The sequence below is a fragment of the Cheilinus undulatus genome, linkage group 17 (assembly GCF_018320785.1).
Source record: "Cheilinus undulatus linkage group 17, ASM1832078v1, whole genome shotgun sequence".
NCBI classification, from domain to species: domain Eukaryota; kingdom Metazoa; phylum Chordata; class Actinopteri; order Labriformes; family Labridae; genus Cheilinus; species Cheilinus undulatus.
In genome coordinates, this window is record NC_054881.1 from 43776649 (window position 1) to 43799030 (window position 22382).

General features: G+C 43.4%; 1 protein-coding gene across 1 annotated transcript in view; it reads left to right on the forward strand.

Moving 5' to 3' along the window:
* The window catches only part of slc12a2 (solute carrier family 12 member 2), a 141791-nt gene that overhangs the window by 107361 nt on the left and 12048 nt on the right, over positions 1-22382 (forward strand). Inside the window, exons 16-24 of the mRNA XM_041810617.1 lie at positions 2369-2468; positions 3173-3284; positions 6821-6961; positions 8469-8575; positions 11144-11223; positions 11926-12069; positions 16071-16118; positions 18561-18683; positions 20580-20691. Coding sequence (XP_041666551.1) covers positions 2369-2468; positions 3173-3284; positions 6821-6961; positions 8469-8575; positions 11144-11223; positions 11926-12069; positions 16071-16118; positions 18561-18683; positions 20580-20691 — 967 coding nt within the window. The remainder of the gene's footprint in view (positions 1-2368; positions 2469-3172; positions 3285-6820; positions 6962-8468; positions 8576-11143; positions 11224-11925; positions 12070-16070; positions 16119-18560; positions 18684-20579; positions 20692-22382) is intronic.

Sequence of the window (22382 nt, forward strand, 5' to 3'; positions counted from 1 at the left end):
TGTTTTAACCAATGACAGGCTCAGATTTTATTCCACTAAAGTCGCTGTTTTAACCAATGACAGGCTCAGATTTTATTCCACTAAAGTCGCTGTTTTAGCCAATGACATGCTCAGATTTTATTCCACTAAAGTCGCTGTTTTAGCCAATGACAGGCTCAGATTTTATTCCACTAAAGTCGCTGTTTTAGCCAATGACATGCTCAGATTTTATTCCACTAAAGTTGCTGTTTTAACCAATGACATGCTCAGATTTTATTCCACTAAAGTTGCTGTTTTAGCCAATGACATGCTCAGATTTTATTCCACTAAAGTCGCTGTTTTAACCAATGACAGGCTCAGATTTTATTCCACTAAAGTCGCTGTTTTAGCCAATGACAGGCTCAGATTTTATTCCACTAAAGTCGCTGTTTTAGCCAATGACAGGCTCAGATTTTATTCCACTAAAGTCGCTGTTTTAGCCAATGACAGGCTCAGATTTTATTCCACTAAAGTCGCTGTTTTAGCCAATGACATGCTCAGATTTTATTCCACTAAAGTCGCTGTTTTAGCCAATGACATGCTCAGATTTTATTCCACTAAAGTCGCTGTTTTAGCCAATGACATGCTCAGATTTTATTCCACTAAAGTCGCTGTTTTAACCAATGACAGGCTCAGATTTTATTCCACTAAAGTCGCTGTTTTAACCAATGACAGGCTCAGATTTTATTCCACTAAAGTCGCTGTTTTAACCAATGACATGCTCAGATTTTATTCTGATAACTTGGACACTTGAAAACCCAGAATTTTAATCTTCCGTAAGTTTCCAGTTAAACTGAAACAGCTTTAGTACCGTTCTGACTCCACAGACATCAGTCCTGGACGTCTGATCGGGGCGGTTAGTCTGTGATGAACAGAACTCTGTCAGAGTCCTGCACCAACTAAAATACTGAGCTACAGTCCTTAACAAATGTATTAGACCACCTGTCATCTCTGTCTCAGAGACTATCCAGCATCATGAAGTGCTTTAATGTGGACTCTTTCATTTTCAGTCAGCTCTCCACATTTTACCATTTTGAACAGGAATGAGGAATTTCAAACTGAATTCACCCAAACGTGAGCCGGCTCACTGGGCTTCTCTGAGAAGTCAGAAATGAATCAAGTGTAACATTCAACCACTAAAACTCATTTTTCTCTTCAGGAATGACAGTAAATAACTATAATCTGACACATTCATCAGAAATATTCATGTGCTTTACTATTTTTTCAGTTTTTTGTAAATCAGTAAATTTGAGAATTCATGGATAACAGTAATAATTCTATTTTGGCATTAAAATTATCATTTGTGTTAAAGAGCTTCTACATATTGGTGTATTAACCATTGCAGAAACATAAAAATGATTTTAGTAATTACCAATGCTGTTAATGTAGGGCAGCTGTGGCAGAAACCTGACTGTGGTTAGGGTTAGGGTGGTCTAATACATTTGTTAAGCTCTGTAGATCCTCAACCTCTAACAGAGGGAGCAGCTGGAGAAGCACCAATACTTCCTCCCTCTTCTCTAGCTGCTCCCTTCAGACACACACCAGAGCAGCTACACACACACACACACACACACCTGAGCAGCTACACACACCAGAGCACCCACACACACACACACACACACACACACACACACCTGAGCAGCTACACACACCAGAGCACCCACACACACACCAGAGCAGCTACACACACACACACACCTGAGCAGCTACACACACCAGAGCAGCTACACACACACACACACACACACCTGAGCAGCTACACACACCAGAGCACCCACACACACACACACACACACACACCTGAGCAGCTACACACACACACCAGAGCAGCTACACACACACACCTGAGCAGCTACACACTCACACACCTGAGCAGCTACACACACACACACACACACACACCTGAGCAGCTACACACACCAGAGCAGCTACACACACACACACACACACACCTGAGCAGCTACACACACCAGAGCAGCTACACACACACACACACACACACCTGAGCAGCTACACACACCAGAGCAGCTACACACACACACACACACACACACCTGAGCAGCTACACACACCAGAGCACCCACACACACACCAGAGCACCCACACACACACACACACCAGAGCAGCTACATACACACACCTGAGCAGCTACACACTCACACACCTGAGCAGCTACACACACACACACACCAGAGCAGCTACACACACACACCAGAGCACCCACACACACCAGAGCAGCTACACACACATCTAGCAGCTCTGAGCCACATGGGTCTGCTGACCTCGGGCCCTGCAGGCCGACCCGTTAACCCCGTCCTGACGCTCCCTGTCTGTGTCCATCCTCCTACAGATGTGAACTGGGGCTCGTCCACCCAGGCTCTGACCTACCACCAGGCCCTGACCCACACTCTGCACCTCAGCGGGGTGGAGGACCACATCAAGAACTTCAGGTAACAGCAACATGGAGACTTAAACAGGAAACTGTGTTAAAGAAGAACCAAAGTGTGCTTTTATTAGACTGAAGGGTCTGATTTTAACTTTTTTATCATTAGGTCTGTCTTATAAGCTCATCTGTTCACATGCTAAATCTGTAGCCTTAAAGTCTGATGGACTGTAGAGCAAAAATAATCCGTCTGTTTCTGACAGCTTCTTCACAATAAAAGTCCACATCTGTTACTTTGTACCAACGCTTTTATTGTGAAGGTCCACATCAGGAAGCAGTTGGACCTGAGGAGAGAACTGAAACTCCAGGAGCACAGAGAGAGTAATAAACATGTTCTATGATCAGAGTCCGTGTTCACATCCACACGTGTTCCCCTCATATGATCACGCCGGCTGTGTAGCCGTGCTGTTTTCAGGAACATGCTGTATCAGTGCTAACGTGACTAACAGCGTTCTCATGGCGGTGAAGCTCTGAGCAGATTAAAAACCATCTGATGGGGTCTTCAGACGGACCCTGGGCTCCTCCCGCTCTCCGTTTTAATCCGGCCGTCATTAACATATTTGCTTTGATGTGAGCTACTCCGTTTTTTTTGTCCTTTACCGAGGAGACGAGGGGCCGCCGTGAAGGTCAGGACGGGGAGTGACTGTGTAGGAAGCAGTAATCCTCTTAGAGATGAACGCTCACGTTTTCTCCCGGTTTGTGTGATTTCAGACCCCAGTGTTTGGTGATGACGGGATACCCCAACTCTCGCCCCGCTCTGCTCGACCTGGTCCACAGCTTCACCAAGAACGTGGGCCTGATGATCTGCGGGCACATTCGCACGGTGAGAGAAGAATGAGTGATGCTTTCTGTAGTAGAAAAATCTCTCTACAATTCCTTCAGAGGTGATCAGAAGGCAAACAAACATGCCGCTACTGAGAGAGATCCCTGCAGAGATCTCCTGTTTATGAAGGTTATAACGGCTAAATACCAACCATGTAGACACTTCAGTTAGAAAAGCCCATGTTATCTTATCTTTAAAGCATCAGCAGCAACTCTGAGTCTGCAGGGATCAGAGCGGCTGTTTTCATGACTGCTCTAACATGAGACATGTACCTTCTGTTTCTGGTTAAAGACTTGTCCGTCTCTGCAGGGATTCTCCTGAATATTTCCCAGAAATCTCACACTTGTTGATTAAATAAAATCTTTTATAATGCACTGTTTGCAGCCCAGATCTTACTCCTGTTCTGCTCCTCCTCCTCCTCTCAGAGCTTCATGTCCTTCCAGTAAACAGCCTCTCTCTCTCTGTGAGGCCGCTGTCACTGAAACAGAGGCTTAACTTCTCCATGTGGGCCCCTGGGATCAGGTTTCTCCAGCTAGGTGTAAATCTGTTCCTCAGAGAGTCTGTAAAGTCCAGACTAAGCTCTCAGTAACTGTGAGCTGTTGTCAGACTAGTGGTTCTCAGTTTTAGTCTCTGCAGAGATCACCGAGGTGTTAATGAGAAAGTTAGGAGGATTTTTAAGCAGCTGATCAGAAAATAATCAATAATGGAGACACAGGAGGATCATGAACTACAGCAAGGGTTTAAAAGGCTGAATGATGCATTTATCATGCAGTCTAAGCCTTTTTAAAATAGTTTATTGATCCTTTCATGTCCACGAGCGTCTCCAGGATTTCTGTTTTTATGTTTGGTCCCTCCACAAAGTTTTAAGGACATTTAGCCAAAGAATTCTCCATAAAACCACAGATCCTTTAAGCATGAACCTTTTAGCTTCCTAATGTACTCACCATGGTGGAAGCAATCATATCGTGGACTCGTTCTGGAAAGGATAAATTAACCCCAAAAGGTAAAATCGTCTGCAGTTCTCCCGTGAGATTAGGCGGGGTCTCTCACCTTCAGTCGGAGCGAACCCGCGGCGCTTCGGTGCACCGTGCAGTTGTCCTATGTGGAAATTATGGGTTGCATCCCCCGCCCAGCATTAACCCTTATATAAAAGTGTAAGCGGGGACAGTCTGTGGTCTCTGAAATGTTTAGGGTGGGCCCAGGCCTGTAAGACCTGCACGTAACGCCACACCAGTCAAAACTCCCAAACTTAAAAATAGCCTTTATTTGATAAGATCCACGCCAGTGAAAGGAATAAACCCACCATCTCTCTCCTGCAGACCGTGCAGCTGATGACAACATGAGCCGCCTCAGCACTGAGATGTTAGCAGTGCTTCCGTGCTGTTAAGACGATGAAAACATGCTGGAGTCTGTCTGGAGTTTCTCATTATTTACAGCAAACATCTTTGGTCTGGTTGCATGAATAAATCTGTGACTTTCTGACAGAGGTTGAAGCTGGAGTAGCAGTGGTATCAGCGGTGTCTGAAGTTTGAAATTCAGATTTCGTGACGACACCAGCTGTCAGAGGTGGTCCAATCATTCCCTACCATGCCTGAGCATGACCCCCCCCCCCCGCAGGTCTGCTTTCACATCTCTGACATCTGTGTATGTAGACAGTCTGATCAGGAGAGGAGCTGTGAATGTAGTTGGTTTAAAAATCACCAAGAAGAAGACAAACTGGAGTCGTCCACGTCTGTGCACGGGTCTGATCTAACTACAGTAATGTCAAAGCGTTAATGATCCATTAGAGCAGTGGTTCTCAACCTTTTCAGCCCCTGACCCCCAAAATAAAGGTGCCAGAGACCGGGGACCCCCACTGGACTTGAAGGTGGTTGAACACAACCATGCATATTCTAGAATAGTGCAGACAAGGCTGTTCATGAGGAGGGATAAAGGGGGCGGTCTCTGGGACCCAGCCAGACTAGGGGCCCATGGAGGTCAGCAAAACCATGGACCACTGTGAAGTTAAGCTGTGAAAACCATATTTGATATTTGGCCTGAGTAAAAACAAAAAAAAAAACAAATATCTTTATTTATTCATTAGTCAATGGCCTTCTTAAAATGAAAATAAAATTTGTTAAAAACATGATTAAAGTGGGTTAGAAATTGTGGTAAGAGGGGATTAAAAAGTGGATGAAATGGCTTTTAAGTGTAAAAAATTTCTGGAAATGAGGTGGAATGGGATGAAAAATTGATCTAAACTGGCAAAATGGGTTAACTGGTTAAAATGGGCAACGAAGGGTTGTAATAAGTGATTGATAGAGGCATGGGTCAACAGATTCAGCAAGAAAGTGGCAAGAATTGGTTTAGAAGCGGCAAAAATGGGCAGAAAAAAGTGGTGGAAAAGGTTTAAAATAGACAAAAATGGGTTTTAAGTGGCAAAAATGTTCTACAATTGGAGTTAAAAAGTGATGAAAAGGGTTAATATTTGGTAAAATTGTTGTAAAGTGGCAACAGTGTAATAAATATTCTTCCTTTTTTATAGGCGACCCCCTATCAGTGTTTCCTGACCCCCAAGGAGTCCCAACCCCAAGGTTGAGAACCACTGCATTAGAGGTCATACTGTAAACGGATTTCCTGCTGCAGGATGAAGAACTACTGCAGACATTCCTTAAGTTTAGAGATATTTAGATCCCAGTGAGTTTATTAAACAGTCTGCTCCATTGAATCCCATTAACCTGGACTAAAATGTCGTTCTGGGGACAGCTGCTCAGTTAAAAGTTGAGGATGGAGCTCCTCATTGATCCACAGCGCTACAGTAAATGTGTCTGCTCCTCTCCCGTGTCCGTTGCGTGTAGAAAACCTTTTACTGACCCGTCCTGCCGGCGTTAGGACTCAGTGTTAAACAGAACGTTGTGATGGGGTGGACCTCGGCCAGCGGCCTGCTTCTGTTGTCTCCATTAAGGCTGAGTGGAGTTAAAGTGTGTAAACAGCCCCGGCTAATGGAGCTCCAGTTTCCAGGCTGAGGAGCGGCTCAGCGAGCGCTCCTCTGCAGGGATAAACAACGAGCATGATGGGTAAAACCTGCGCATAAAGTCTGAAATTGCTGCACAGTTACGAAGGAAGAAGAGCTCATGTTTGCACTGGAGCTTCTAAACCTCCATCTATCACGGCTTTCTTTGGGAAGGAACAGGCCTGGTGTTTCTGAATTAAACTCTTATTATAAAGTTAATATTTAGAGCTCTGTCAGGATGGACTCAGTGTTTTTTCATTAATTTCAGTAGTAAAAGGGAGCATAGAATTACCTTTACTGCTTCATGACTGTGTTTCTGTCTCCTTCTACCAGTCATCACAGTAAACAGGAGCATGGATGCTTCAGACTCTGGTGTGCAGACACGTTTAGACTCAGCAGGACTTTGTCGTGGATAAAGATCCTTCAGTATAAGAATGAATAAAGCATCTGTGGTGATACTGACATGCAGAATTTTTCCTTCTAAGCCTCCACCCTCCCTAAAAGCTCTGCTGTGCTGATCCTTGTGTGTTTTTGTGTTGTGCAGGGCTACAGGAGGCCAAACTTCAAAGACCTGGCCACAGACCAGGCCCGGTATCAGCGCTGGCTGCTGAAGAACGAGACCAAAGCTTTCTACACGCCCGTGTTCGCCGAGGACATGAGGCAGGGAACGCAGTACCTGCTGCAGGTAGGAGGACTCGGACGCTGTGGGTGTGGAGGAAATCTGCGATTAAACCGCCGCAGTGAGCAACGCTGGCCTCCTACAGAGGCGGATTAATCCCAGAGAAATGGTCCCTCGTGCTCATTAATGGTCTGAGATTATTCTCCTTTTTCAGGGTCATGTTAAAGGCTGTAAATGTTAATAACTGTTGGGCAAAGTCTCCTTAAACGGCCTGGAACCAGCTCCAGTCAAAGCCTGATTTTTTTATAGTCCACTCTCATATAAAGTCTCATTAAAAACTCAGAAACACAAGAGGAACACATCCTGAGGCAAATTCTAAAACCAGAGCGATTCTTTGCTGATTTGAAACACAACACTGACATTATGCTTTGTTTCATTTCCCACATTTTCCAATAAAATCTCAAACCAACAGTGTGTTTGTTAAAGATGGCTGACTCTGAGGTCTTTGGCTGTTACTGACAGTAGAGATGATGAGAAACAGTGGAGTTCATTTATAAAGCTCTAATCAAACCAAAGGATCATGCACATTTGTCTGGGACTACTTTAGGCGGCGGATGAATCCATATTTATGGTCTCAGCGAGTATTTGGGTCAGTAGGAGTGTGGAAGTCAGGTTAAAATTCAGCTTTAGACGCTCAGAATGCACAAGCTTTTATTCATGTTTTAAGTCAAACTGGAGTTGTTCTGGTGTTTTCTTTAAAGGTCACGTTTATGCAAAAATCACTTTTTCAGGCTTTTCTGACAGAGATATGTACCGCTGTCCACAATCCCCCTCAGAATTACAAAAAATTCCCGCCTCCCCCCCTTTCTCCACCTTTCAGAAAATGTGTACTGAAACAAGCCGTTCTCAGATTTTCTCCTCATGATGTCATGTGGGGAGTTAGCCCCGCCCCCAGGTTTGGTTGGCCCTCCCCACTTTGAAGAAAGTTCCGCCCTCCTCTCCTGATCCTCCTATCAGCTGAGAGGAGGATCAGGAGAGCCACATCTATTAAAGCCACGTCCATTTCCTGAGAGGGGTGGAGTCAGGGGCGGAGTCAGACAGCTCATTAACATTTAAAGCCACAGACACAGAAACAGCTGGTTCTGAGCAGGGCTGAAACAGAGGGGTTTGTAGACATGCAGACGTCAATACTGGAGTGTTTTTACAGAAACAAACTTCACAGGCATGTTTCAGGACCTCTGAGACTGATATTAACTTGTCTGAAAGGGTTTCAGATTCGGAGTTGTTTAAAACTTTGCATTTCTGATCATGTTCATTGGCTAAATGATAATCCCTGCTGGGCTTATGATGTTTGACCTCTGGGTGCGGAGGCTATGGAGCATGCTCAGAAGTGTTTGAGAACTCTGGCTTTGAGAACTCTGACCAAGACGAACATACTAAGGGTTTAAAATCTACCTAAAGAATGAGAGAGAAGCTTTTAATCCCAGCTAAACAAATGTGAAAGGTTCTCCTTAAGGTGCACTTAAACTCTGTTTTTGCCCTGAATTAATTTCACCCTTGTTTTCCTCTGCAGGCTGCCGGTCTGGGCCGTCTGAAGCCCAACACTCTGGTCCTGGGTTTTAAGAACGACTGGAGAGACGGAGACATGATGAACGTAGAGACGTACATCTGCATGATCCAGTGAGTAAAGCGTGTAAACTCGGACACGAGAGCGTCTGCAGACGCGTTTCTGTACGTCGGACATTACAGCAGGTCAGAGTAAATATCAGTGCCGTATGGACACAGTTATTCTTCTTCTGCTCTGTGAATTAGAGCAGAAAAGGTCGAGTCATCTGACATTTGAGCTCCATGTATAAATGTCAGGAGGAGCTCTGCAGAATAATGGAAGCTGTTAGAGGGAATATTATCAGCTGGGCTGTTACTGCGCCGGCCCTTTCATGAATACAGATGATTTCTGAGATAAAACATGTCAAATGTTCAGTTTTTCACACTTTAACTGGGATTGGTTTGGACATTTAGTGGTAAAAGTTTTTTACCTGTTACAGGGAGAGATCATCTGAAAATAGTCACATTAAGGAGTCAGAGAGAACACTTAGAGAGATTTGCTTCAAAATTTTCACACATTTTCACCCGATAAAAAGATTTGAACGGCCAGTCACTGCACTCTAATTGGATTTAATTGTAGGCTGTGTTTAGACATCTCAATAATGGGGGTTTACATCCGTTTTTGGTGTTCAGATACCAGGCGGTAATCCTGAACACTTAACAGGAAACAGTGTGATATCTGAGAGCTCAGACTGAGGCAGAGGAGGTCTGGGATGTCTTCATCTGGACCGGACTGGTTGTGTATTCTCATGAAGGACCGCCCCGTCAGCTGATGATCTCAAACAAAAAAACAGGCTTTATTTACGTCTGTCCAGCCTCACTCAGTGTGATGAGAACTCATCACTATGACTGTTTTTAGAGATTTGGATTAAAAGAGACGATCTTTCACCTCCTAATGGCTTCTTCCTTTGGTCCCAGTTTGGTACGCCCTTAGAGTCAGAGGAGAGAGAGCTCTGACAGTCTCTACTATTGTCTGAACAACAACATCAGCACCATTTAGTAGCTCTGATTTTTACCGTTTTATTGAAACAGCTGCATATCTTTGAAATGTCGACGTTCTTGAACCAGATTCTGCAGGTTCTGGGTCTCCCTGGCTGCAGCAGTGAAGTGTCTCCAGCTGAATCTGTGTGCATGAATAGTGGATGAAGACGTTCTTTTCATAGAAACACTTTCAGACAGCAGACTTGAGGGCAGCAGAGGACGTTTGCACAGACTGTTTAAAGCCCTGGAGTCCCCAGATGCTTGAATGCAGGACTCAAACCCTGAAAAGCAGAAAAAAATATGAAGTAATAGCAAGTGTGCTCTAAATGTCCTCATGCTGGAGGTTATTATTCTAAATCTGCACCGTCAGCATGCTGGAGGGGTTTAATGTCTCTTAAAGGTTGGTGGAACCTGCTCTGAATCCAGCCTGCTCCTGATGCTTTTAGATATTTGAGTAATGCAGTCAAATCTTAATGTGATGGTAAAACTGAGACCCACTTCTGTAAGGATCAGAATAATCAGGTTCATGTCATTCTCAGCTTCTTCAGCCTTCCTCCTGCTGACATGCTTCAACAACACCTGTGTGATGTCACACGCAGGGCCAGGTGAACCTGTTAGGGGCCCTGGGGGCAACAAGAGGCCCCTATCTGCTCACCTGACAAGTCTAAACACAGAACAGAGATCAGTGTTCATGTTTAAATATGAGGAGTGTAGGTTTACTGAGGCCAGGAAACAAGATTCAAGCATGGAGGAGAAGAAAGCAGGGAGCAAGATGAGGAAGATGAGGGCAGGGACAGGGAGCAAGATGAGGAAGATGAGGGCAGGGACAGGGAGCAAGATGAGGAAGATGAGGGCAGGGACGGAGAGCAAGATGAGGAAGATGAGGGCAGGGACAGGGAGCAAGATGAGGAAGATGAGGGCAGGGACGGAGAGCAAGATGAGGAAGATGAGGGCAGGGACAGGGAGCAAGATGAGGAAGATGAGGGCAGGGACAGGGAGCAAGATGAGGAAGATGAGGGCAGGGACAGGGAGCAAGATGAGGAAGATGAGGGCAGGGACGGAGAGCAAGATGAGGAAGATGAGGGCAGGGACAGGGAGCAAGATGAGGAAGATGAGGGCAGGGACAGGGAGCAAGATGAGGAAGATGTCTTCTCCCTCTCGTTCTCCTTTTCTTGTTCTTCTTCTTCTCTTTATTTTTCTTCCATCTCCTCTTCTTGTGTTTTTTTTTCTTTTGTTCTCTCCTCCACTTTCTTCTTTGTCATTTCTCAGCGTTATCACCGACCACTCATAGTTAATCTGTGGGTGTTTTTCTGTCGTGTTTGGAGACTTACTCTCTCTGAGTTTATATTTAGGGCTGTTTGTAGCATCCAGGACGTGTAGGAAGAGAACAGCAGTAGATATAAAATCTTCCCCCTGCTCATGGAGCTGATACTCCAACACAGTCACTATGTTGGTGTAGTAACAGCATGTGTTGTGTGCGTAGTTGTTATCTTTCCTCCCTCCTGGTCCCTGAACGCGTCATGTGATTGTGTGAGTGCAGACACGCTGTGACCTTTGATTCAGGTCTGCGGCGCTGACCTGCACAGATGCGTGTTAACATACGTGTTTACAGGAGTGTGGCGTTCTCTGAGGTTCATCCTGATTCTCTGTTTCTCCTCTCAGCGATGCGTTTGACTTCCAGTATGGAGCCGTGATCCTGCGTCTGAAGGAGGGGCTGGACGTGTCCCACATCCAAGGACAAGGTAACGGGCACCAGAGCCTCATCTCTACGTCTGCTTCAGATCTATGCTAGGGCTGGGCAATAGAGTCTCAAATTATATCATGGTATTTATAGAAATGTCTGAGAATCTGAATGTGATGATGCAGAAAATGACCACAGCGACAGCTGACAGACGACGTTTATGTCTGCAAACAAGGCAGCGGGCGTTAGCAGATGGTTTAATCTGTGGCTCTGGTTAGCAGCAGCGGTGGTGTTTTTCTAGATGTTAGCCAAACCACTTCCACACTATTGAATGAACTCTGACCTGCTGCTCTCACTATCACCTGGAAATTCCACCTTTCCCATCTGCACAACAATCCATGCAGGAAGCATGCTGTAGAGAAAACGGCTCTCTTTCTAGTAGGGGTATGATGAGCTTATTATTATTATTATTATTATTATTATTATTATTATTGGGATATTATTGTTGGTGCAGACTTGGTTGTTTCATCCTTCATTGGGTTGCATTCTGGGAAATGTAGGCTCCAGTGTTTGTGGATGTAAACATCATGGTTGTACTAAAAGTTAGAATGTCTCAGCTGCTGCTGATTCTGTCTTCAGTTCCTCTGAACTAAATAAAAGTGAAAAGTTTCCCAAACGTCTGCTCTGTCTGTGCGGTTACGTCTCATTTCCTGTGTCCTGTTTTCTTTCTATCTTTCTCACCCTCCTCCCCTCTTCCTCCCAGACGAGCTGCTGTCGTCTCAGGAGAAATCCTCGGGGATGAAGGATGTGATCGTGTCCATAGACACCAGCAAAGACTCCGACGCCGATTCATCCAAACCGTCCTCCAAGGCCACGAGTCTGCAGAACAGCCCGGCTATACAGAAAGGTACAACAGTCGAAATACTGACGTTAACGTTCAGTTTTTATTCAAACTACGACTCTAAGGAATGGCCAGCTGTACAGAGCAGTAAAACAGAGTATGAAGGATGATATCTCTGTTTATTTCCACGTCTCTTAGTATGAATGTGCAGAGCAGCCGTCCATGCAGCAGGGCAGCAGGTTGATTAAAACAGATCACGCTTTGTCTGCATGGCAGCAGAAATGATCCTCAGGCGTGTTAATATTATAAAGGGCTCAAAAATAACAACATGAGGCTTTTTCCCATCAGAAAGGTAAATGTTCTGTTCTAAATTTCCCTTTAAAGGTAAAATGGTGACTCTTTCAGATAATACACACAGAAACGGCCCTGTTTTCACCGGTTCACGTCATCGTTGTTCTGAACAGGATTTATTTGATGTGCTAAGCTGAAGTTTGGACGGTGTGAGAGAAACTGAGCTGACCCTGGTTTTAGTTCTGGTTCCATAAATAAAGGCTAATTTGTTGTTGCAGCATCACTAAATGAAATGAGGTAAAGAGGCTTAATTTTGTAGCTATTAGATGTAGCTCCCATGATGCTTTGCTGCTTGTTTGCAGCTCAGATGAACTGAAGGAGAGCGTGTGGAGTGAATCTTTGCCCTGGTTGATGAGGAGCTGAACATGCATGGCTCTTTTTCCTCTTCCTGCAGCTCATCTTAGATAAAGATTAGAGCTGATTGAAGAGCAGGTCATTCTTCTCTGTTTAGTGATGAATCTGAACCTCAGCTGTCTAATCAGAGGTCCTGGTACTAAATGAATTCTGTTATGGTTTTTAAATTTCTCTGTGCTTTCTAAGTTTAAGAAAACTTCACAAAGAAACCTGAGAACATTCTAGATGAGTCCTGTCCTGATCAGCAGCAGCTGTAGACATGAAAAAAGACGAGTAGGACTAGATCTATTTCTCTGTCGCTATTGTTGTTGACAAAGCTGGTATCAGAAGCCCCGCCCCTTCTTTTCTTAGATTATTTTGGGACGTTTTGGTCTAAGATGACGGTGAGAGAGGGATTATGGGAGAGTGCTGCTAGTGTGTCGAGGACTGTAGCCACGGTTCTTGTATGAACGGAGCGCTGAAACTCTGACTGCATGTGTGATTTTATAAAACCGCCGCTGTGGACTCAGAGACTTCTCCTTTAAACCCGTTAGAATGGAGACCCATCATCCAGGTAACCTTGACCTCTGACCTGGATCATAGGCTGTAGTTCATGGAGGTTTAGATTTCCTCTCCTCCTCTGTGGTTTACCGTTACGCTCAGAAAGAGAAATGTTTTTACACCGACCCACTGAGCTCTGAGATTTCTGCAGGGAAAGACTTTCTATGAAAAACAACGGTGAACTTTAAACCGATGTCTGATAACATAAACTACCACCAGACTGCTACTAAACACTGTTTTTATAAAGACCAGCTAATGTCATTTTCATGTTTAGATTTTTAGTTTTCTGACCAGGAGAGGAAATGAATAGCTCTAACCCTAACCCTAGGTATTTTCAGCCGTGTTTCCCAGCCCTAGCTCTGACATAAAGGTCTTGTAAACATTCCTAACAGAGGAAGTCTTTTCATCCAGGAAATCAGTTTAACACGTTCTCAGAGCTCAGAGTTAATCCATCAATGCTCGCCTTTATTCTGACGACATACAAACACATACGAGCTCGTACGACTCCAACGCTCGCCGCTGTGACAGGAAGTTGCCCCGGTGACCCCGGGCCTCCCCGCGGACCCACAGCACTCGGCCTGTTAGTCCACAGATGTGTGTGTGTGTGAAGTGTGTGTGACCCAAACAAGAGCAAACACACTCTCTGTTCCCAGGCTGCAGACGTCACGTCTCTGTCAGTGATGCTGTTGGACTTAGATCTGAGCGAAGTCTTCATTTCTGCAGCAAACGCCATCAACGCCGCTTTCCTACAGCGGTAGAAATGTCATTTAGATTTGGTTCTTATTGTATTTCATCGACCAGGACGCAGGAAAAAGTTTGAACAGTTAGGGGACAAAAATGTACTCATCCAACAACTGCCATTAAATAAATATAAATCCACATTTTTCTGCTTTAAAAGACTCATTTAATCAGTTAAATAGCAGGTTATTTGCTTGATGCCACAGATTTTAGATCATAAAAACGTAATAAATGACTTTATTCCCTCAAACCTCAGAGATTAGAAAGTTTGTTGTCAGTGTTAGACATGCCACTGATAAACAGAGACATTGATCCTGAAGCATGTTTAATTTTTTAAGTGTCCATTAAAAAAGAAAAAAGGTCCTGTTTTTTATGTTAAAGGGCAAAAATGTCCTCGTCCAAAAAAATACAAAAATCCATTTCATCTTCGCCGGTTTTTCAGGAATTCCTTTTTGACGGAGGAACCGCGTTAACCAGTTTAACAAATCCTCCTGACTGTTGAACATGAGGCTCAGCACAAAATCAGAGAAAAAGGCAAAGATACATGTCTGAACATTTTTATACAACAGTAAAGGAACTACATATCCCACAATCCATTGCCATCCCCTTATTTCATGGTTAACAGGGTTAGACCCTTCTACATTTATCCCTGCTGTCATGTTTTTATCGTTAATAAAGGTAGTAATCATAGATGTGAGTGAATGTTTCATAGTAATGCCACAGCTCATCAATTACAAGCACTTCCATGGTTGCTGCAGGCTCCACCAATCAGAGACGTCGCTGACACTCTAAGGATTGTGGGTAGTGTAGTTCTTTTCCCTGTGCTCTTGAATGAACCTTCTTTCACTTTAAACCTGCCGATATCACACAAACTTAAGTCGTCTACAGCAGCATCACCATCAGAACTCACTCAGGGCGCTCGTACGTCTACCTCGTGGTTATGACATCATGGCGAGAAATCAGAGAAGCTGGGGAGGAAATGGGGGGGATTTTTACTCCTGAACCACGGTTGATCTCTGTGGATGCTACTGTCCCGACTTGACTGAAATATGTTGTTGACATTAAATCCGGCCACTAACTTTCCATAAATGTTTAAACTCCTGAAGTTCAGTGTTTTCTGTCGTCTTCGTGCTTTTTTTTAGTGAATTACTCAGAGTTGAATCATTTTCATTCTTCTGGTTTTATTCATGTTTTGCACACCGTCCCAACTTTTTTAGGAAATGTGGATTTACAAAAATCGAGGCTAATGAGAGTGGCTAAAATAAGTCATACAGCTCTGCCCACAGAGGGCGCCAACGTGCTCAGAAATGAAACCGCCCTAACAGTAGCTTTAACCTTCAATCATTAGTTAGAGTACTGAGAGTGCTGAGATGATTTCTGTGATTTTTGTATTTTTAGGATAAAACTGTAACAGCTGATGAAGTCCTGATTTATTTGTGGAATCAAAAATATAAAACTGCATCTTATAACTGTTCTCATTGACATCTGCAGCTCTTCCTCTTAAGGTCACCACAGTTTTGGAACTTTTTTGATACCAATCATTCAAAAAGAATACGATTTGTTGTTTTGAGGATTGATTTTACTGAAAAGCACCAAAAGAGTAAATCAGTGATTTTTATGAGTGCATCAAAAAGGCAAACACGGAGCCTAAATGTTGCAAATAAGAATATTTGTGTGATTTTTGTCAAAACTCATGAACTCCTGAATTAGACTCTTGATGTCCTGAAAACTGATGGTAGTTCTGATGAAACCTGGTTCTGGAACAGTCGGTTTTTCATGGCTCACATCCTAAAACCCTCTGATCTCCAGACCAGGCTCTAATCCTGAGCGCTCACAGTCTGCCTGTGTTTTTGATCATTTTTATGTCTGTGGTATCAAAAAGGTCTGAGTATGGTTTGATTTGGACTTTTATCCTATCAGAGTTTAAATCCTGGTGCTGCTACGACCCTTCCTCTGATTAAATAAATCATAGCTGAGGTTTTTATTGTGTTGTTTTACTCCCTCTAGATAAATGACAAACCTAATTTTGAGTCGATTTCTCACCAAATCAACATTTTTCTCTCCTCTTTCTCACGTTTTCTCAGATGACGACGATGACGGCAAAGCTCCCACTCAGCCCCTGTTGAAAAAAGGCAGGAGACCCCGTTTATTGAGTTGCCTTAGAGCCTCCTCTGCTTTAGTTTCCTCCTGGTTTGCTCCTTCTTTCCTCCTGCTCTCCTCTTTCTGAGTGTGACTCTGCTCCTCGCTGTCTCTGCTCTCCGTCTGTTCCATGTTTCCGGCTTTAACAATAACACTCTTCCTCTCTCTCTCTCTGTGATTGTGCCTTAACTCGGCCCACGTCTGGACCGCTTCATGTCGTGAGTGCGTGTGACGTTCTGGGGTCTTTCTCTGCTGCTTCTCGTCTCTCTGGGGTGACTCTTTGTCTGCAGCTTCTTTTTTCCAGGATGAAAACTGCTCTCCTGTTTTCATGTTTCAGCTGACTCCTGCTCCGCTCACGGCTTCTCTCCCCGTTTACCTGAGCAGAAATGACGAAGGTGTTTCCCTCGCTCATTGAGCCGGATTCAGAAGAAACCAATCAGACATTTAAAAACAAAAATAAAATCATGCAGATGTCAGATATCTCTCCTGTCTGTCGACACTGAAACAGCTCTGAAAAACCGAGATGTCCTAAAAGTTCTGCAGCCATGACCCGGACTCTGACGGCTCTAAACCTACACCAAAGCTTCTTTTTAAATTCTCAAACCCTTAAAAAGATTTAGCAGGCAGCTTTAGAGCCTGACATTTTCCTTAAATCAGTCATAACTGCTGGAGGGTGAACACGAATGAAAGCTTGGTAAGGTTAAATCTCCGTTTGAATTCTTGAAATGTAATAAAACATTTTTGTAAGGCTGAGAATAAAACCACAGGTTATGAGGACATTCCTGCAGGATTCTGCATCTTTTCCTCCTTTAGGGATTCTGCAGACTTCGGCTTTCTGCAATGAAAATCTGCACAACAACTGCAAATATTAACCTGCAAATTTTTGTATTTAAAATATTTATTGGTCTTAAATTGTTTTCCAACATAAATGCAAATTTAGAAAATTAACTTTTGTGCTTTTTGGGGAATGATTTCAAATGTGGAGCTGTTAAATGTTGTTGTGGAATATAAAAGCAAAGCTGCAGCAGCTGTGAAGAAGGAAAAGTCAGAAAGAAACTGAAGTTAGCTGAGATTTTTAGCCAAATGAAGTGTTTAGCTTTAGTAAAAAATAGATTTCATCCTTTCAAACTACTTTATTTTTTCACCTTTATCATTGACTTTCTATATTTTAATGCCTTAGTTCTCAGCTGGAGGGTCAGGAACTAAAAGTGGGTCTCAAAGATATTTCCAGCTGGGTCTGTCTCGGCCTGAACTATCAGGAAAAATAATGAAATAGTGATTTTTTTTCCTCCAAATATTGCAGTTGTGATTTAAGTATCTCATCTTGTGCATTTTCAACAAACACGAGTAAAAAATCATTCTACATAGAGCTGAATGTTGGAAAAGGCTGTACAAGCTGTTGTTTAAAAAGTTACAAAAATAGAGAACGATTTTTTTTCAAACTATTTAGAAAAAATTGACACTTGAATGTTTCAGTGTGTAGAGAATAACGTCTCTGCTGCAAAATGGTTTTCAACTGGAATTTAGACACATTTCAGAGTAAAAAAATTTTCTGCAAATTGAAAATTGCTGCAAGATATTTTGCGATTTAATCTAAATTTGGATTTGGACTCCTGTTACAAACGTGTCCTTTCAAGAAACTAGGAAACAAAACGTCTCTGATGTGCTTTTATTTTGAAGGAAATGTCTCCATGATCTGTCCCATCTCATGTTCCCAGACTGCCTCATGCTTCCACATTTATCCTGATGTGAATGAACGAGCGGAGATACCAGCTTTATTCAGATTTGGAATTGCTGCTGCAGAATCCCACCAAGAAAAAGACTAGTTTAAACAACAGAACTTTAAACCATGCAGCTGACAGCTGATGCCTCGACTTAATGCTAACAGCTTAGTACATATATCTTTATTATCTGGTGCATGCTGCATGATCTGCAGGTTTTCAGTTACTGCAGGTTTTCCTTCATTATGCCTGCACGAAACATTAGTGTGCAATAATAATGAGTTTAAAAGCCTGCAAATAAAGGGCAGCATAGTCTCAGACAAATGTTCAGTGATAATTTAATTTCAACGGTGTAGAAAACTGTAGTTTCCTCTGTCATTGATCCTGCTGAAGCAGCTCTGATTGTAGAAGTGTGGGTCTAGAGTAGTCCTGATGAGACCAGAATCCACTGTTTTGACTAGAGCTGAGAATGAGCGAGGGAAACACCGATCTCTGAGGTTTTAAAGCTTCTGTTTTTGTTCTATCAGACATGTGTGATGTTTTTCTGGGCCCGTCCGTATCTGACAGATCTAAACTGCATATTTAATGTGGTTTGTGTCCACTGAGCTCTTCTCTCACAGAGCCACAGATGACTGTTTTCTCAGCTTTATCTGGCCGTCTAAATGAGCGCTCTGCTGCTGTTTGTGTCTGCGTGTTTGGCTCTGACCCCTGCAGACAAGAAGAGCCCGACCGTCCCTCTGAACGTGTCCGACCAGCGGCTGCTGGAGGCCAGCCAGCAGTTCCAGAAGAAGCAGGGCAAAGGCACGGTGGACGTCTGGTGGCTGTTTGATGACGGAGGTGAGGCAGAGATAAACAGATCCTGGGCATTACACAGCAGATCAGACATCCTACAGGATAGTCTGAAAGATTCCAGGGTTTATGAGGAGGAGAAACTGCATGAAAACAGGCGGTGCAGAAAAATGCATCAGCTAAAATGCGATACCTAGATTGAACATCCATCCTCTTGGGTTGTGCATGTTAAGGAAAATTACTCTGGAAAGGTCACAGAATTTTCCATCTTCTACATTTAATAATGCAACAAATTATTATGAGGTGTCAAACTGGACATACTTTGTTATTGCAGCGATCTGAACACCTGCAGCTAGTCACTCCCTTTCTCTTTGCAGTTTCTCAGCACACGCCAGAAGCACGCCTGCGTGAAGTGGTGCTTCTGGCGTGTGCTGTCTTCAGTCTGGAGTCTGTATTCAGGTTTGCTCACTGTCAAAACACATCAGTCTATTCTGAGTTTTAGACAGAACCTTGCTTCCATCAGTCTCAGTCTTAGTGTCTGCAGATGGAGTTTGGAAATATCAGCACAAGTCCGTTACTGTGCATCGCTCACTGATGAATGTTTCATTTCTCTGATCTGAGTTAAAATGATTCTGTTTATTTCTTTTTTATCCTCCAGGATAATAATCATTGATAAATATTTGGTCTTTTTAAGCTGACAGGGTCCGTATGTTGGTGAGTCAGAGCGTGTGGAGCGTGTCAGCTCGGCTCTGCGGGATGTAAACATGTGAACGAGGCCGCAGGCGTGTGTTAGACACACTGTCACATATGACACATCATATCTTCATCATCGGCATCATGTTGGCCTCTTCACCGCTCAAACACAAAGACAGATCTCACCTCTAAATGAAGCTTAGAGCTGATTTTAAACAAAGATATTTAAGGTTAGAATCAGCAGACATGGCATGGACGATTTCACTGACGACACGGTCCTTTAAAGTTGTTCTAACAGAAATAAAAACGTTAATAATCAGCCTTTTTGATAGCCTTTAGTTTTACAAACACAGTAACAGAAAATATGCAGCATGCATGGTCTGACAGCAGACTGGCTGTGTGCTTTAGATCATCCTGAAAGTTGGAAGTTTTTCTAACAAAAGGGACTGAGAAGCTTCCCCACAGCATGATGCTGCCACCACTATGCTTCACAGTGGGGATGGTGTGTTTCTGGGAAACATAATGTCTTATACATCATCTTTCTAAAGAATTTCCAACAGAGAAGCGTCAACATAAGAATATGAAAGTTATGAAACTATCATGCAATATCAACATGACATATTTAGATGAGTCAGAACATGATTTAGTGTCGTCCACTGGTGGATTTTGGTCATCAGAAGTTTGCAGCACTTAGCTGAACAGAAACATTACGTCTCATTTACAAACTTAATTTCTGCATCTGTAGAAAAGATGAAGAAGAGATTTCAAACACTACTCTTCCTCAGACCGTCACGTGAAGCAGAGTCCTGATTTCCACGCTCTAACCGTACCTAAACGCCTCCATGTTTCCTCTTCTTTGACGCTTTAGTTCCTCATGTTTCCCTCCTCTGTCCTCGGCCGTGTGAACTCCGGCTCTCTCTCAGCCCTTTAATCTGCCTTGTTGACCTACTTGTGGTAAATTGTGGCTCTGCATCATTAGCTGCTGCTGGCTGATAAACGTTATCGCTTATTCAGCTCGTCCCTCATTTTAACCCTCCACATCAGCCACAGGACAGTTTTAGTTAAAACTCTGGACCCCCTGCTGTGAGATGAGGCCGTGCATGTGAGCAAATAAAAGACTCGAGGAGAGGAATCAAACATGGCTTAAAAATGTGTTGTCTCCGTGTTTTAATGACTGAGCAGGAAATAAATGCAGATATTTAATGTTGACAGCAGAGAATCAGCTAATCATGGGTTAACGTCTCCGTCCAGGTCTGACCCTCCTGATCCCGTACCTGCTGACCAACAAAAAGAGGTGGAAGGATTGTAAGATCCGTGTCTTCATCGGAGGAAAGATCAACAGGATTGACCACGACCGACGAGCGTAAGTACAGATGCTCTGAAACCACCATGCTAGAGGAAACCAGGTATTTTAAACTAAATGCACTGACCTCTGGAGGTTTAAATGACTGTAAAACCCCAAGCTGGACGTGGATCCTTAGATTTACCTGAACATTTACCTGGACTGAACCTGTGAGCGTGAGGAAGCTGAGCAGCTTCATATCTGCAGAAACCTTGACACGAGCACACGTTGGCCCCGTATCTCTGCCACAGCGTCTCTTTGTCCCCTACAGCTGCCTCCCTCCTCCTTTGTCAGATAAAATTAGCAGCAGATCCTTTTATCTGGCTGTATGTGAGAGCTCACTGCTCGCTCTGCACTCTAAAATCCACCTTTGGTTTGTTTTTCTATAAAAAAAATCTACAGATCTCAGAGCAGCAGGTGAAGTTCTGGTTATTTTATCCATGAGAGCTCCATGACATTTTTAGAAAAGCAGATTTCTACTCCTCAGTGGTGTTTGATAATAATGGCTGAAATCACCTTTAATGTCTTCCTCTCCATCTCCAGAGCAGAATCTCTGCAGGTTTTAAACTAAAAGGAGCCACTAACATTACACGTTTCACTTTCTCCCACCTATGAGAGCCTGCTTTAGAGCTCAGTTTCTGGAAAATTCCACTGATTCTGAAGGTTGAAGCTTTGTTTTAAACTTTGCAGGATTAAACTGCAGATGAAAGGATTATTTTAGCAGCTTGACATCAAATCTCTAACCTTTAAATCAACAAAACGATGATTAGCAGATCAGTAGTGACCCTGTGCTGATCAGTAGGTTCACATCAGTCTGGGTCCGAGTCCACCTGACCCCAAAGTCTGGTTCATTTGTCTTTTATAGTTTGAGTATTTCTTTCTTTTTTTTTCTTTTAAAGATTTGTTTTTGGGCCTTTTCATGTGTTTATTGGATAGAGGAAGGACAGCGGATAGACTCGGAAACAGGGAAGAGAGCAGGGAGAGACGTGTGGTAAAGGGCCACAGGCTGGAGCCGAACCCGGGCCGCCCGCGTACACGGGTAGCGCCCTAAACCACTCGACCATCTGCGCCCCCAGTCTAAATATTTCTGTGGTTTATTTAATCAGTGAGCTTCTGTGTAAACGTGTGCAGGTGTTTGCATGCATGGTGTGTGTTCTTAGAGTGTTTTTTAGTTTTCTTTGTGTCTCATCATGCCGGCCCGCTCCTATCCACACAGGTTGTCTGTTTATCTCTTTTAGTCTTCATCTTTTCTGGCATTAGCAGGCACCTTCTTTGTTTTGTTGTTTTTTATTCTTCTTTGCTCAGAAACTGAAGCTATTAAAAATGTAGTGATGTAAAAAAATCATGAAATTTACTGAAGTCCAAGTAAAAAATATATTTTTAACTTCCTTAAATTAAAGCTCCGCCTGTTTATGCTGCTTTTTTGTACTCATTGGTCCAGGAGAAATGCGATTTAGAAGTTTAATTTGGAGTCTGTAAAGAGAGAGCAAATGTTCATTCAGTAATAATAACAGTGTTAATCAGCAGAGCTAACCGCTAACTTTAGCCACACTCTACAGACTAGCTTTCCCCTCTGCTGCTGTGATTCTGTCTTAAATATATAACTCTGAGTCACACGCTCTGTTTTCTTTATTTTAGATCAGTGGTTCCTAAAGTGGGGGTCAGGACCCCCAAGGTGGTCGCGAGACCGTGAAGGGGGGTCGTGGGTTTGT